This window comes from Podarcis raffonei, chromosome 17, assembly GCF_027172205.1.
Source record: "Podarcis raffonei isolate rPodRaf1 chromosome 17, rPodRaf1.pri, whole genome shotgun sequence".
Classification (NCBI taxonomy): Eukaryota; Metazoa; Chordata; class Lepidosauria; order Squamata; family Lacertidae; genus Podarcis; species Podarcis raffonei.
In genome coordinates, this window is record NC_070618.1 from 28,648,652 (window position 1) to 28,664,717 (window position 16,066).

Consider the following 16,066-nt stretch of genomic DNA (forward strand, 5'->3'; position numbering starts at 1 on the left):
AATCCGTTCCAGACTTCTAAAAACAACCCCTAAAACAGCAATTCAACATGAATTTTACTCTCTAACGAGACCACTGATCCATAAAAGGAAAGCAATAATCCAGGTACTGTCCTATAAAATAAATAAGACAGTATTGTAGATGACGAGAATTAAAATTAATTTATTTTCTTACTTGCTCTGATGATAGTCATTGTTTGGATGGGGGGCTTTTATCCATTTCCGCAGTCACACATTCAGTCAGCTGAACTGGGTTCCTCACAGTCACAAAAACAAATGAACCAAAAAAGCCTTAAAAAAAAAAAAGCAAAATAAATAGCAAAACCAAAAGCGCCAAATACAGTGGTCCTCGAACTTAATCCATTCCGGAAGTCCCGTTTGACTTCTGAAATGTTCGAAAACCAAGGCGCAGCTTCTGATTGGTGCAGGCGCCCCAGAAACAATTGCTGACAGCCGCATTGGACGTTCAGCTTCCAAAAAACGTTTGAAAACCGAAACACTTCTGGGTTTTTGACGTTTGGGACCAAGGCATTTGAGAATCAAGGTACCCCTGTACTTTAAGAATATGGAAGCAAGCATCAGAGACTGAGAAACTCCTTGGGTTTAAAACCCAGGACCTTTAGGTTGATGAGACTAAAACGCTCTTCATATTACATCTTAATTGTTTTGTTTTACGTTGGTATATGTGACTTGAATCTGTTGGAAACCAAGAACCTTCTTTGTGCTGTGTGCGTGCCCTGTGAACCCATAGAGCCATGGGAAAGTGAAAACTCTGTCCTAATTGGTTTGCACACCATAATCATAAGTTTGCTCAACGACGCACGTGCAGCTGATTTAGGTAGTATATCATAAATGTCTTACAGGCTCTTAAAATGGGAATTATCCAATTGGTTTTTATTTTATATGCTTTTTGGGAAAGCTGACTTGGCAAAATACATTCATTGAAAGGTGGGCTATCCTATAAATAGATGAAATATCTATGGAACTTAAAAAAAAATGCATAAGGTTGTGTTTACAAAAAACCTAGAGGCCTTCCTTCTTGGGATACTGGGTTCCGATATCCCAAAAAGTGTAAGGGAATTATTACTCTATGCGACATTGGCTGCGAGAATTTTAATAGCCTCAAATTGGAAAGGAGAAAAAATACCCTCAAAATTGGAGTGGCAACAAAAACTAATGGTGTACGCAGAATTGGCTAAGCTATCTAGAAGAATAAGAGATCACGCAGATCAAGTATTTTTCAATAAATGGGGTTTATTTAAAAGTTACATAAAAGATTGCAACAATATAAAATCTGTGGCAGCCTTTGAATAGTTTTTGTTATACACTGAATAGTTGTAAAGAAAGTACAATATCTTGGCTAAGCAATTATTTTAAACGGACACAAACAGTGCGCTAAATAAATGCACATTTAAAGCTAGATGGAGCTGGCGGGAATTCAGTGGAACTAGAAGAAGACTGTGATAAAGTATGATAGATATTGACAATTCTTTGGTGTTTATCTGTTATGGATAATTTTGATTTTGTGCTTTTTTAAAAGTTTAATAAAGTATTTTTTTTCTTTAAAAAAAGAATCCTATAAATAAATAAATTCAGCTCGTTTACCAAAATGCTAGAGGGAAATACTGTGGCTGTGAGTGGCAAGTTACTCTTTGGCTTATTGTCTCCCCCCCGTGATCCTTGTTTCCTAATTAAGCTGAGCCACTCTGCCGCAAGGAAAGCCTCTTACGTTTTTCAGGAAATGACGGCGCTAATTGCTCTTTCGCTTCTTCCAGGCTACATGTCTCCCCACCCGTCGCCCTTGGGACCGGCCCCCGAACACGTCTCCAGCCCTATGTCCGGAGGGGGTCCCACCCCGCCCCAAATGCCGCCAAGCCAGCCGGGACCCACGATGCCGGGAGACCCGCAAGCTATGAGCCAGCCCAGCCGGGGACCTTCGCCCTTCAGCCCGGTTCAGCTGCACCAACTCCGGGCGCAGATTCTGGCCTACAAGATGCTGGCCAGGGGTCAGCCGCTGCCCGAAAACCTCCAGCTTGCCGTCCAGGGGAAGAGGACTCTGCCTGGGATTCAGCAGCAACAGACTCTTTACAAGCCAACGGGTAAAACAGCCGGGCTCGGTCGTCTTCCTCTACAGTCACCCTTGTGCAAATCACCGTATTTTCCGCTCTATAAGACGCACTTTTTCCCTCCTAAAAAGTAAGGGGATGTGTGTGTTCGTCTTATGGAGCGAATGCAGGCTGCGCAGCTATCCCAGAAGCCAGAACAACAACAACAACAATCATATGTTTTATTTATACCCCGCCCTCCCCAGCCAAGGCTGGGCTCAGGGCAGCTAACAAGCAGTAATAAAAACAACTTGAATGAATACAACTTAAAAACAAGATTAAAATACAACATTAAAATATTGAAACATTAAAATATTAAAATGCAGCCTCATCACAGGAGGAGAAAGGAAAAAGGAAAAAGAAAGAGGGGGAGGGAATCAAATTGGCTCCAAGCCAAAGGCCAGGCGGAACAACTCTGTCTTACAGGCCCTGCGGAAAGAAATCAGATTCTGCAGGGCTGGGATCCAGAATATTTTTTTCTTGTTTTGCTCCTCCAAAAACTAGGTGCGTCTTATGGTCTGGTGCGTCTTACAGAGCGAAAAATACGGCAATTGAAACAAAGAATGAATTTAGCACAGTAGTTTATTGTACAAAACTCACATACACATGTACAAAACTCATATATGTACGTTAGTAACGGATATGACCTCTGCTATTTTTGAGCAACGTTAGAACACGGTTTGGCATGGAGTCTCCTAGTTTCGAACACTCCCTGTTGATTTTCGGATGCCTGTACCACACTTGAATCAGCGCCTGAATGAGCTTCTCCATAGTCATACAGTCTACAGCATGGAGGCGACTTTTGCATATAGCTTACAAATTCGCCATGGGATTGACATCTGGGGAGTTCCCTGGCCAATCAAGTACCTGTATTTGCTGCTCTGTCCTGAATTGCTTCCCCGCTTTCGATGTGTGACGGGGGGATAAGTCCTGCTGCAATATCCCAGCACCGTCAGGATACCTCTTTTCCAACTCTGGAATAACTCCCTTTTGTAGAACCCAAACCTCTTGGCCATTATGTGGCTATTGCAGACCTGCATTTTACAGGGTGCAAGAGGCCTCAGTTTTCTCTTTCCTCCAGCTTTTCGCCTTCAGGCTGACCCCACAAAATCTAACTGCGTGAGCATTGCTTACATGCTCTCTACGATGGGGTTTGAACTCTCTGTGTGTGCCTGTCAGGGCTTGTGACGTAATTCACTGCAACTCCTGACGGAGGTGCAAAAGCTACTGGAACCTGCTTTGGTGTGGCCCATTCTAATGGAAGGAAAACCGTCTTTTTGCAGTTTTTGCAGCACATGCCAATGCCCCCCTCCCAGCTGGACCAGGAGCTGCCTCAGGAATGCCAGCGCACACGGCTGCCATGGCCCCCAAAACCTGGCCAGAAGGTAAAAAAGAAAGAAGGATGTCGGCAGCTCTTTTATATCTAGAACATTGACATAACAGAGAGAGTTGAGAAAAAAGAATAATGTTGGGTTAGTCAGTCCTTTTCTTAAAAAACACACACAACTCCTTTGCTATACAGTGGTCCCTTGGTTCTCAAACTTAATCCGTTCCGGAAGTCCGTTCCAAAACCAAGGGGCGCTTTCCCCTAGAAAGTCATGCAAAACGGATCGATCCGTTCCAGACTTCTAAAAACAACCCCTAAAACAGCAATTTAACATGAATTTTACTAACGAGACCATGGATCCATTAAATGAAAGCAATAATCAATGTACTGCAATCACACAATCAACCAATCAACCAGTAGCTGAACTGGGTTCCACACAACCACAAAAACAAACCAAAAAAAGAGCCTCAAAAACAAAAACGCAAAATAAATTGCAGAAACAGACAGACATCAGCGTAACACTCAAAATGGAAGTATGTCACTCAAAACGGAGCATGTTTGGCTTCCGAAAAAAGTTTGCAAACTGGAACACTTACTTCCTAATTTGCAGTGTTTGGGTTCCAAGTTGTTTGAGTAACAAGGCGTTTGAGAACCAAGGGACAAATGTATAGCAAATTAAATATTATTGGACTGTAATGATTTTTATTGACATTGGACTGTTGGGACAATTCCATTAAGTCGTTTGAAAAACACGATGTTTTCCTTGGTGAACGATAGAAATGAGAATTAAATTGGGTAATGTGAGGTAACTGATAAACGTGAGAAATTGCGGCGAGTTTCGTTTTGACGTTTCCTGGGAAAGGCAATCTTTTATTGATAAAAGGATGGGAACAGGGGTGGAATTTCATGGAGAGTTGAAGCATTCAATTAGCTTCTCAGGCATATTAGTAAATAGCAGCATCTTCTGGTCTTTACCCCTGACCTTATATGTTGAGAATTACTGGTAAATGCCAACATTTTCATTTATCATAACAGACACACCTGTACTACCCCAAATGCAGCCAAGTTCACTGCTTTATTGATGCATTCTGTTTTTTTGCTTGATGCATTCAGTTTTTTTGTTTAGACATAGCTTTGGTTTCTCTCACCTCTGCATACAGGGCTGTGTGCGTATTGCAGCACTGGTGTCCATGCTCCTAATAGGAATTAACTTGTAGGATATCACAGGACCACAAAAGCAAACCCGTCCCGGTGGGCGCATAACATGTACTTTTATAATTAATGAATGCAAAATAAAGCCCACAAACTATTTTAGAACTTTCAAACTCTAGAGATTAATCCTGATTTTTTAAAAAAGGCAAATAAGTCTTAGGGCTGGTTTAGAGATTATCACCAAACCAGGATCTGGTATGAGGCTTCCTTCTCCTCACATACTTTGATTTCCTGAGTTGGGTAGACCATGGTGTGCTGTTGCATCTGAGTGGGAAATTTGGGCTTTGCGCTCGTTCTCCAAACCAAAACCGGAAGTAACGCTTTAAAGCGGGTTACCAGTTCTGGTCTGCAATCATAGTTAGCCAGTTTGGATGCGATGGGGCTTCCCGGGGGAGAAGAGAGTGTGCCAGCCCAGGCCGGCGTTGGCCTGCTACATGTGAACCATCCCTCAGGGTTATGAAAAGAGGGTTACGTATCATCTGCTCACATGACTGGGCAAAATTTGCTTTATAATGGAATATTTCATGTGTCAGGAATTGGATTGTGGTACATCTAGATTCAGCCAGTTGTTAATATCAGATGTTTCCTCCCTTTATGGTCCTGATTTATGGGCTACTACTGAAATGAGGATGTATTTTAATTAACCATTTGTTTGTTGTTGTTTTTCTATTATGTTTTATTGTAATTTATATTTGGTGTTAGTCGCCCTGAGCCCGGCCCTGGCCAGGGAGGGCGGGATATAAATAAAATGTTGTTATTATTATTATTTTTATTATTATTAATAGTAATAATGCTTCTGTTGGTATACATGGAAGCGAGTGTGGAGAAGTGTCATTGTTTGGCATACAGTCGTACCTTGAAAGTTGAATGGAATCCACTCCGGAAGTCCGTTCGACTTCCAAAACGTTCAGAAACCAAAGCACAGCTTCTGATTGGCTGCAGGAAACTCCTGCAGCCAATCGGAAGCCCCGTTGGACATTCGGCTTCCAAAAGAAAGTTCAAAAACCGGAACAATTACTTCCGGGTTTCGATCGTTCGGGAGCCAAGGCGTTCAAGATCCAAGGTACGCCTGTATTTCATTCCTTCTCTTTAGCAGGTGCACCTGGCTGCTGAAGTGTCCTTGATCCTATTGCGTTGACCTTATCCAAAAGGATAGATAACTTTTTGTTTAGCTCCTTTTGGTCCAGGTTTATGAATATTGGTGCCGGCTTATTTTCCAGGGCAAGGGCCAGAGATGAATGTTCCCAGCACCCCTCAGAAACTCCCTGTCCCGTCCCCCAGCGGAAGACCTTCTCCAGCACCCGCCCCTGCGCAGCCTGCAGCTGTCATGCCAGGCCCTTCGGTTCCTCCACCCGCGGCCGGCCAGCCTTCGCCCATCGTCCAGCTGCAGCAGAAACAGAACCGCATCAGCCCCATCCAAAAGCCCCAAGGGCTGGACCCTGTGGAAATCCTCCAAGAGCGGGAATATAGGTAAGAACCAGGCGGAGAGGCAGAAGGTGTTTCAGTACGATTTGTGATTTATTTTTTAAAAAATAAATATTTAGCAATTGCTGTATGACAGGGTGGTCTTTGCCCATGGAGTTTTCTTGGTAGGGATACTGGAGTGGCTTGCCGGTTCCTGCTCCAGGTGAATCACGTTTGGTCAAAACTCTCCACTATGACCTGTCCATCTTGGGTGGCCCTGCACGGCATAGCTCATAGCTTCTCCGAGTTAGTCAAGCCCCTTCGCCACGGCAAGGCAGTGATCCATGAAGGATCATAAAAAGCAGAGACATCACCTTGCCAACAAAGGTCCGTATAGTTCAGGCTATGGTTTTCCTAGTAGTGATGTATGGAAGTGACAGCTGGACCATAAAGAAGGCTGATCGCCGATAAATTGATGCTTTTGAATTATGGTGCTGGAGGAGACTCTTGAGAGTCCCATGGACTGCAAGAAGATCAAACCGATCCATTCTGAAGGAAATCAGCCCTGAGTGCTCACTGGAAGGACAGATCCTGAAGCTGAGACTCCAATACTTTGGCCACCTCATGAGAAGAGAAGACTCCCTGGAAAAGACCCTGATGTTGGGAAAGAAGGAGGGCACAAGGAGAAGGGGACGACAGAGGACGAGATGGTTGGATAGTGTTCTCGAAGCTATCAGCATGAGTTTGACCAAACTGCAGGAGGCAGTGAAAGACAGAAGTGCCTGGCGTGCTCTAGTTCATGGGGTCATGAAGAGTCGGACACGACTGAAGACTAAACAACAACAACAACAAATATGACAGGGACGTCCAACTCCCAATAGACTGCGATCTAATCACAGTAGAAAAAAACTGGCAGTGATCTACCCATTATCGTTGGATGGACCAATGTTGTTGAGCTTTTTTGGGAAAGGCAAAGTTGTTTGGCTTTTTTAAGGGAACCACAGTTGTTGTTTTTCCCCTTTTGGGGGGTGGGGAGGACATCACTGAGGGACCAAAGATCTATCAGGAACACCCCGCGATCTACCAATAGATCACGATCTACCTGTTGGACATGCCTACTGTATGAAAACAACGTCACACTCATGGTGTGTAACTTTGGGGCAACTCGTCCCGGAAATTGTGTGGTGTCGCCCAAATAGGCACCAGCTGACTTGAGGGAGAGGATGACGAGGCTCGTGCGCTTTCCGAGAGTTGTGTAGAAGGTGTTTTTTCACCTCTGCAGAGCCATTTGCCAGAATTTCTTCTGTACCCAGTGGACAGAGGGAAAACTACGAAGGAACGTGGGTCTCCTTCTGGAACATTCTTTGAGCATAGAGGAAGGGCACCTCCGCTCCCTTGAGGCTGGTGGTGGTTGCAATTGATGCAAATTTCCCTCTTGAACTGCAGCCCCAGGTTTGGTTCAGATACCTCATTTGTTTCTGTCAGATCCCTATAATACATCACCAAACCAAACCAAGCTCACCTTCCAGCTGTGTCTTGTGGCTCGGGGCAGCTCTCCTTTCCTCCAGTCCAAGACGGATAAGAAGCCAAAACTATGCGTGAGGGGATAAAGGGAGGCCATCTGCCCATCCTCGTCTGTACTGCCAACCCGACCAGAAGTAGCGTCAGAAACCGAGATGTAAAATCTAGGATCCAAACGGCACCATAAATCTAGGTTCTGGTCGCCTTGACAATATGTCTGGGTGCTTTTTCTTTGCAAGATCACAAAGCAAATGGTCAGTGGGGTGGCAGAAGAGGCGGGTCTTTGGGTGCCCTGCAGACCAGCTGACTGGCGCGACATCGCAGCCACACCAAACCTGGTCATACCCAGGGTTATGCTGCTGCAACACAAGGTTCCTTGGCTCCCAGTATTATTTGGGATTTCATCAGTCTCTGTTTAGAATTGGGGATCTCACATCGCCACCTTCTCTGAGGCTACATCACGGCCTAGGACCCTCGTACCTACGGGACTGCCTCTCCTGGTATGCCCCACAGAGGACCTTAAGGTCCATATATAGCAACACCCTAGTGGTCCTGGGCCCTAAGGAGGTCAGATTAGCCTCAACCAGAGCCAGGGCCTTTTCAACACTGGCTCCGGCCTGGTGGAATGCTCTGTCTCATGAGACCAGGGCCCTGCGGGATCTGATTTCTTTCCGCAGGGCCTGTAAGACAGAGTTGTTCCACCTGGCCTTTGGCTTGGAATCAGTTTGATTCCCTCCCCCTTTTTCTTTTTCCTTTCTCCTCCTATGAAGAGATTGCACCCTAATGTTTTAATGTTGTATCTTAATCTTTTAAATTGTATATTAATCAACTTGTTTTTATTATTGGTTGTTAGCCGCCCTGAGCCTGGTCTTGGCTGGGGAGGGCGGGTATAAATAAAAGTTTATTATTATTAATATTATTATTACTACTACTTAGAAACCTGCGTGCTCTGAGCGAAGGCAGAAGCTAGCTGACTGGAGAATGTTTTGTGCTAATGCTTTAAATTGTGAACCATCCTGAGATCTACGGATGAAGAAGAAGAGGGTGCCATTGACGGTGCATTCTGCTTTCTGCCCTTAAAACTGTCTCTGAAAAGTTTCAGCCCATCCTGAAAAGAGTTTTGCTGATATTCGTCATAGTATGGCTATACTTGATGTCTCTCTTGAATTCATTCTGCATAACAAGAGATTGTTCCAAAACGTGATTATACCCTCCTTTGACCAACAAAGACTAGTGAAACTCTTATCTTTAGAAAAATCTCTACAAAACCTTTACATTTATGTCAAGAACAGCTCAGCTTATTTTGCTGTTTGAAACTGGGCCAGCGCAATAAATTCATGCCGTAATTCTTACAAAGCTCTCTTTAACACTTAGAAGAAAAATTAAGTGCTGCTTTAATCTTAATGAATAAGTCTTGTAAAACTAATAATGCGCAGTGCAATTTAATGTCACTCCACTATGTGCAAAGCTTCTTTCCTTCTCAGAGCTCATAAAAAAAATTACGCTCGCTATTGTCCTGAAATTACGAGCACAGTGGATTATGTCGGATGGATTCCTTTTATCATCTGACGGAAGTATCCCTGCCAGAAAGCTCTTTGCGACCCCAGAGTCCTCAGTCCTGCCGCATGGCCCCCATTCCAAAAAAAACCTCACCGTCCTTCAGGGCAACGCTTGTGACTGCGCTCCCTCGGTTCCAGGGGCTGCTGCCCTTTTGCAAAAAGATCTCCCTCTCCGGCTCCAGTTCGAAATTCGCTTTCTGCATGGATGAAGACAAGTAACTGCACTGTGGAGATTAATTAAACATATTTTGGGCAGTGTTAGATTAAATCCCCTGAGCGTTCTGCAAATGGCAGCTTCAAGAAACTGCTTCCGTCTTTGGCCCTTCCTTATGATTGAACGACTTAAGAGCCTTCACTGTTTCCCTCTGAATGCAAGGGCAGTCTTTTTAATCTGTTCCCAGGATTAGGCAGGGAGCATTATTTCAGCATTTGATGCATTGATTGTAGAATATGTGGCTGCCACAAAGCCTTTAAAGGTATAGTATTAATTACAATTCCTTATGCAGGGCATTCCTAGTAGGAATTTATATTTTAAAAAACAGCCCCAAAATATATTTTTTCCTTTTAATTTATGTGAAAACCATTTGGCTGTTGCATTGATTGATGGATTGATTGATTGATTGTTCAGTTATGAGACTTTTAGTTCAGTTTTAAGCAAAGCCAAGAATAAGTTTGTGATAAATTAATGGCAGCCTCTACAATTTGGTGGTGCTGGTCTACACCCTTAGATAGACGTGTGAGTTTCAGCTGATTTTCAGGTGTTGCTTTCTTCAGTAAGGCGGCCGGTCTTTATTAAGATAAAGGGGACAAAGTCACGGTGACATTCTTCCCTGGATCAAATTCCCCTCCTTCCCAAAAGCTGCTGATCGGTTTGCCGGGGTTCCCGTTTGTTCAGAATTTCTGGGGCCCGTCCTGCTTCCCTCCCCAGCTCTTCCTGGCTTCTGCTGGCGCTTGGCTCTGTTCCCTGGCCTGAAAGCAGAAGGAGGGTGCTCTGTAACGTTAGGACCCACTTGGCTCTTGGAAGCACTGCCTCTTTCAGCCCCCCCCCCCCGCCTGGTGCCAGACTGACACCGCTCTTAACGTTGCGCTTAGTTAACAACTTTTCATCCCTGGGCTGCCAACTCCTCTATTAACACCATTAGCATTAATTCTTCCCTCTTTGCGCTGCAATAAAGAGATTTAACGATGCGCAAGGAGCGGCATACAAGGGGGTGAATTTGTTGGTATTTGAATGGCATGCCGGTGAATCGCCATGCTTGGCAGCTGACATTCTTCTGACAAAAAAATAAGAAGAAAGGGGTGTGTATTTGTGTGTCCACACGTGAGATGCTACCCACCCCCCTTCTTTCCAGGTGGACTTAAAAACCATTGCAAAACTTTTCCTTGGGTGAAATTGAGGCTGCTTTGAAATGGAGCTCAGGTTGGCTGGAATCAAAATCCTTTTCTCTCTCGTTTTGAGCCCTTCTTATGCCTCAAATGTCTTCCGCAACAGTGTGAGGAAACTCTTGGCCTTTTGGAAAATTTCAGAGGATTTTCTTTGTTCATTTCTTACCTTAAGCTTAACAGACACATAATGTGCAGTTCAAAGGCTTTTCAGATAAATGGGTAATTCTCCAGTGATTCGTAGTCTAATTATTTTAGATATAAATAACAGCGTTTGAAAGTGCTGCGTCTTTCAAGAGTGTACGTACTTGCATTTCATTAGCAGTAACAACAGTGTAGCCCCAATCCTACGCGTGTTTGCAGATAGTAAAGTCCTGCGAGATGCGGTTGGATTTATTCGCAAGTAACAGAGGATGGGATCGCAGCTCTAGCAAGGTCAAGAGAATGTCAAATGTACCTGCAATGGGCAAATTCATCTCTTTCTCTTCTAATCCCCTGTCCTGTGTCCTTCCCTGTTTAGACTTCAGGCACGGATCGCTCACAGAATTCAGGAATTGGAAAACTTGCCTGGCTCTTTACCCCCAGACCTGCGAACTAAAGCCACGGTGGAGCTGAAGGCACTCAGGCTGCTTAATTTCCAGCGCCAGGTAACAAATTTCCCTGAAAGGAAGCTTTTTTGGTTGTACAGTCGTCCCTTCAATCCCAAATGCCTTGCAACTCGAATGTTTTGGCTCTGGAACGCCGCAGACCTGGAAGTGAGTGTTCCGCTTTGCGAACGTTCTTTGGAACCCAAATGTCTGACGTGTTCCTGCAGCCAATCGGAAGCCGCACCTCGGTTTCTTAACGTTCTGGAAGTCGAACGGACTTCCGGAACGGATTCCATTCAACTTCCGTGGTATCACTGTAGTTGACAAATACAGTGGTACCTTGGTTCTCAAACTTTTATCTGTTCCGTAAGTCCGTTCCAAAACCAAGGCGCACTTTCCCATAGAAAGTAATGCAAAATGGATTAATCTGTTCCAGACTTTTAAAGGCAGCCCCTAAAACAGCAAATTAACATGAATTTTACTCTCTTAACGAGACCATTGATCCATAAAATGAAAGCGATAAACAATGTACTGCAGTCACACAATCAATCAGTAGCTGAACTGGGTTCCACACAGTCGCAAAAATGCAAAATAAAAAGCAAAAACAGACAGACCTCAGCGTAACACTCAAAATGGAGCACAATCGGCTTCTGAAAAAGGTTCGCAATCCGGAACACTGACTTCCGGTTGAGAAGTGGATTGAGAACTTTTAAGATTCCTTTAGGATGAATTGAGGAGAACTCTTTCAGGAAGGGGACAGTTGGCGGTGGGAGGTGCCTGCAAGAAAAGGAGGGTGGGAAGAATTTCTCAGGGGGGCACCCTTGTGAGAGCAGAGGGGTCTGCCTTTCTATGTGTGGATAAATGAGAAGATAGGTAAAGGGACCCCTGACCGTTAGGTCCAGTCATGGCCGACTCTGGGGTTGCGGCGATCAGCTCGCTTTATTGGCCGAAGGAGCCGGCGTACAGCTTCTGGGTCATGTGGCCAGCATGACTAAGCCGCTTCTGGCAAACCAGAGCAGCGCACGGAAACGCCGTTTACCTTCCCGCCGGAGTGGTACCTATTTATCTACATGCACTTGACGTGCTTTTGAACTGCTAGGTTGGCAGGAGCAGGGACCGAGCAACGGGAGCTCACCCCGTCGCGGGGATTCGAACCGCCGACCTTCTGATCGGCAAGCCCTAGGCTCTGTGGTTTAACCCACACTGCCACCCGCGTCCCTGATGAGAAGATATGTACAGCACAAATGTCTTTATAGTTACTGTTTTTCTATTCTTTTTTCCTCTTTTTCTTTTCTATAGTGTTGTTGCGTTTTCCTACCAATGAGTTTGAATGTTAGTGTTTAACATGTCAAAAAACTTTCAATAAGATAGTTATGTTAGAGAAGGTGATGGATAAATTAATTGTAATAATAGTCTGGAGCAGTACTGGGGGTGCGGAGGGGGTGTCAATGAGGAGATCATGCCAGTAGCCTCCCTGTGAGTACAAGGGAATTCAGTTTAATTTGCCCCGTGTGCATTGTTATCAGTAATAATTAACCACCATCAAGTTGTTATTGTGCTTACTGTAGCACTCAAGATCCCTAATCTTAATTGCTATCTGACGCCCACCCAGCCCCAACTAGGCAAGTCTTTGGATGAGTGACTTTTCCATCTTTATATCATCGAAGGAGCGATGGCTGAAAAGAGATTTGAACCTAGAAATTCAGCTTCCAAAATCAATCTTCTGCCTGCTGTGCTCTGCCGACATCCTGCTAGATTCTAGATGCTAACTCTTCTTTATAAGAATCATTTCAGTTGACTTTTCCTTCTTGCAGAACAGCATGACGACAACAGCATAGCAGTGCAATAATGAAAAAGTGAGAATAAAAGTCACATGTAAAGTCTTTGAAAGCAAAGTGTTTTCGGAGTGTGTTGCTATCTTGTATATAAATCCCGGAGCAGAGTGAATGATTCCTTTTTTCAATTAATTACTAGTCTGACAATTTTTCAGATTCTAACTATATTGGTGAACTTGACCAAGAAAACAGGGATCTGGCATTTGAGGAATCCAGCCAAATTTAGACGTACTACCAAAAAAAGCTTATAGGCGAAAGGAAAAAATATGCAGAAATATGCAGAAATGGCAAAACTTACCAGAAGAATAAGAAATCAAGACAACAAACTTTTTATAAAAGAATGGAAAGGGTTTATTGAATATTTACAGATAAAGTGTAAATAGATAAAAACATTGGTAGGATTATTGTCATAACCTGCGGTTTCATAAGAGTGTAGATTTAAAGAAAATGAATAAATGAGCAAATTAAGTTAATTCAGATATGCAGGGGATATTAAAAATCAAGGAACCGCAGAAAGAGAGGGAAGGAAGTTAAGTTTTGAAATGTCAGAATGGTGGTGAAATCAGTGAAATGTGTGAATCTGAAAAGTAAAGAAAAATTTAAAATAAAAAAAGGGAAGGGGAGGAGACAGTACTTTAAAAAACGAGTTTTGCTGGTGGAGATGATTTGCTGCTAAGGTCTGTCCTTCTGGCTCCCAGCTCAGGCAAGAGGTGGTGGCTTGCATGCGCCGCGACACGACGCTGGAGACAGCGCTGAACTCGAAGGCCTACAAGCGCAGCAAGCGCCAGACCTTGCGGGAAGCGCGGATGACGGAGAAGCTGGAGAAGCAGCAGAAGATCGAACAGGAGCGGAAACGGAGGCAGAAGCACCAGGTATCTGCATGCCCCATGTTCTGCTCGTCTGTTGCAGGAATAGCAGCCAGTGCCCCCTCAATATCACTGGGCTCCAACTCCCATCAGCAGCGCAGCCAAGGGTCGGGGGTTTGGAGCTGTAATGCAGTCAGCTGCTTGTCTTGCTACGTACGCCCTTGTGCAAATTAATTGAAGCAAGCAATGTAGTTTAATAATAATGATGATGATGATGATAATTTTTATTTATACCCCGCCCTCCCCAGCCAAGTCCGGGCACAGGGCGGCTAGCAAGCAATAATAAAAACAAGTTGAATGAATACAACTTAAAAACAAGATTAAAATACAACATTAAAATATTGAAATATTAAAATGCAGCCTCATCACAGGAGGGGAAGGAAAAAGAAAGAGGGGGAGGGAATCAAATTGGCTCCAAGCCAAAGGCCAGGCGGAACAACTCTGTCTTACAGGCCCGGCGGAAAGAAATCAGATCCCGCAGGGCCCTGGTCTCATGAGGCAGAGCGTTCCACCACGCCGGAGCCAGTGTTGAAAAGGCCCTGGCTCTGGTTGAAGCTAATCTAAATTCTTTAGGGCCCAGGACCACTAAGGTGTTGCTACTTATGGACCTTAAGGTCCTCCGTGGGGCATATGGGGAGAGGCGGTCCCGTAGGTACGAGGGTCCTAGGCTGTGAAAGGCTTTAAAGGTCAAAAGCAGCACCTTAAATCTGACCCTGTACTCCACCGGGAGCCAGTGCAGCTGGAAAAGCACTGGGTGAATATGCTCCCATGGCAGAGACCCCGTGAGGAGCCTCGCTGTAGCATTCTGCACCCGCTGGAGTTTCTGGGACAGCTTCAAGGGCAGCCCCGCCTAGAGCGAATTACAGTAGTCAAGCCTGGAGGTGACCATCGCATGGATCACTGTGGCCAGGTCAGGGCGGGAAAGGTAAGGGACCAACTGCTTTATTGTACAAAACTCACGTATACACGTACAAAACTCATGCATACGTACATTAGAAACAGATATGGCCTCCGCTATTTTTAAGCAGCGTTTGAACACGGTTGGGCATGGAGTCTACTAGTTTCGAACAGTCCCTGTTGATTTTCGGATCCCTGTACCACACTTGAATCAGCGCCTAAATGAGCTTCTCCATAGTCATACAGTCTACAGCACGGACTTTTGCATATAGCCTACAAATTCTCCATGGGGTTGACATCTGGGGAGTTCCCTGGCCAATCAAGTACCTGTATTTGCTGCTCTGTCCTGAATTGCTTCCCCGCTTTCGATGTGTGACAGGGGGATAGGTTCTGCTGCAATATCCCAGCACCGTCAGGATACCTCTTTTCCAACTCTGGAATAACTCCCTTTCATAGAACCTAAATATATTGAGTACAGTGGTACCTCGGGTTAAGTACTCGGGTTAAGTGGTACCTCGGGTTAAGTACTTAATTCGTTCTGGAGGTCTGTTCTTAACCTGAAACTGTTCTTAACCTGAAGCACCACTTTAGCTAATGGGGCCTCCCGCTGCCGTTGTGCCGCCGGAGCACGATTTCTGTTCTCATCCTGAAGCAAAGTTTTTAACCTGATGTACTATTTCTGGGTTAGCGGAGTCTGTAACCTGAAGCATATGTAACCTGAAGCGTATGTAACCCGAGGTACCACTGTACAGGATTACGAGTAAGAGAGAAAACATGCTTTGTTTCAGTTAATTTGCACAAGGGTGTACAATTAATCTGGGAATTGATATTGCTTCCAGGTTCCTTGCACAGCGGAAGGAGAGGCACTGGCAAGGAAGGAGCACAGCTCCACATACTGCTTGGAAGGTGGCTTGAATGTCTCTTTCCCGAAAGGCCTTCCCTCTTACTCCCTCGGAGCATGACCGTTGGCCTCTGGTCCTTGCTCTCTTTGGAAATATCAGCTTTCTGCACTTCTTGTTTTTACAGGACCTCCCATTTTGGGGTGTCTTAATTGGGAGACAGGCAGCTATCCCAGGGCTCCTGCCGTCACGATGATTCCTCTTGGATGCTCAGGCAGTGAGCAGCCAGCCAGAAGCCCCTCAGCTTCCTTGCTCCTCACTCCATCTTGTGCTTGCTCAGTGGGATGGCATATTTACGCCCCTAAGCTTTTACTGTCTGAAGGACTATTGTATTTTAATATTTTGTTGGAAGCCGCCTAGAGTGGCTGGGGAAACCCAGACAGATGGGCGGGGTAATAATAATAATAATAATAATAATAATAATAATAATAATAATAATTATTAATAATAATTAAAGCACAGTGGGTTGAATGG

General features: G+C 44.7%; 1 protein-coding gene across 4 annotated transcripts in view; it reads left to right on the top strand.

Moving 5' to 3' along the window:
- The window catches only part of SMARCA2 (SWI/SNF related, matrix associated, actin dependent regulator of chromatin, subfamily a, member 2), a 129,150-nt gene that overhangs the window by 21,901 nt on the left and 91,183 nt on the right, over positions 1 to 16,066 (top strand). For 3 of the 4 annotated variants that reach the window (XM_053371157.1, XM_053371160.1, XM_053371159.1), the window contains 5 exons: positions 1,773 to 2,096; positions 3,386 to 3,487; positions 5,862 to 6,111; positions 11,029 to 11,155; positions 13,629 to 13,802. In XM_053371157.1, the coding sequence (XP_053227132.1) occupies positions 1,773 to 2,096; positions 3,386 to 3,487; positions 5,862 to 6,111; positions 11,029 to 11,155; positions 13,629 to 13,802 (977 nt within the window). The remainder of the gene's footprint in view (positions 1 to 1,772; positions 2,097 to 3,385; positions 3,488 to 5,861; positions 6,112 to 11,028; positions 11,156 to 13,628; positions 13,803 to 16,066) is intronic. The other variant, XM_053371158.1, reaches the window with a different exon arrangement.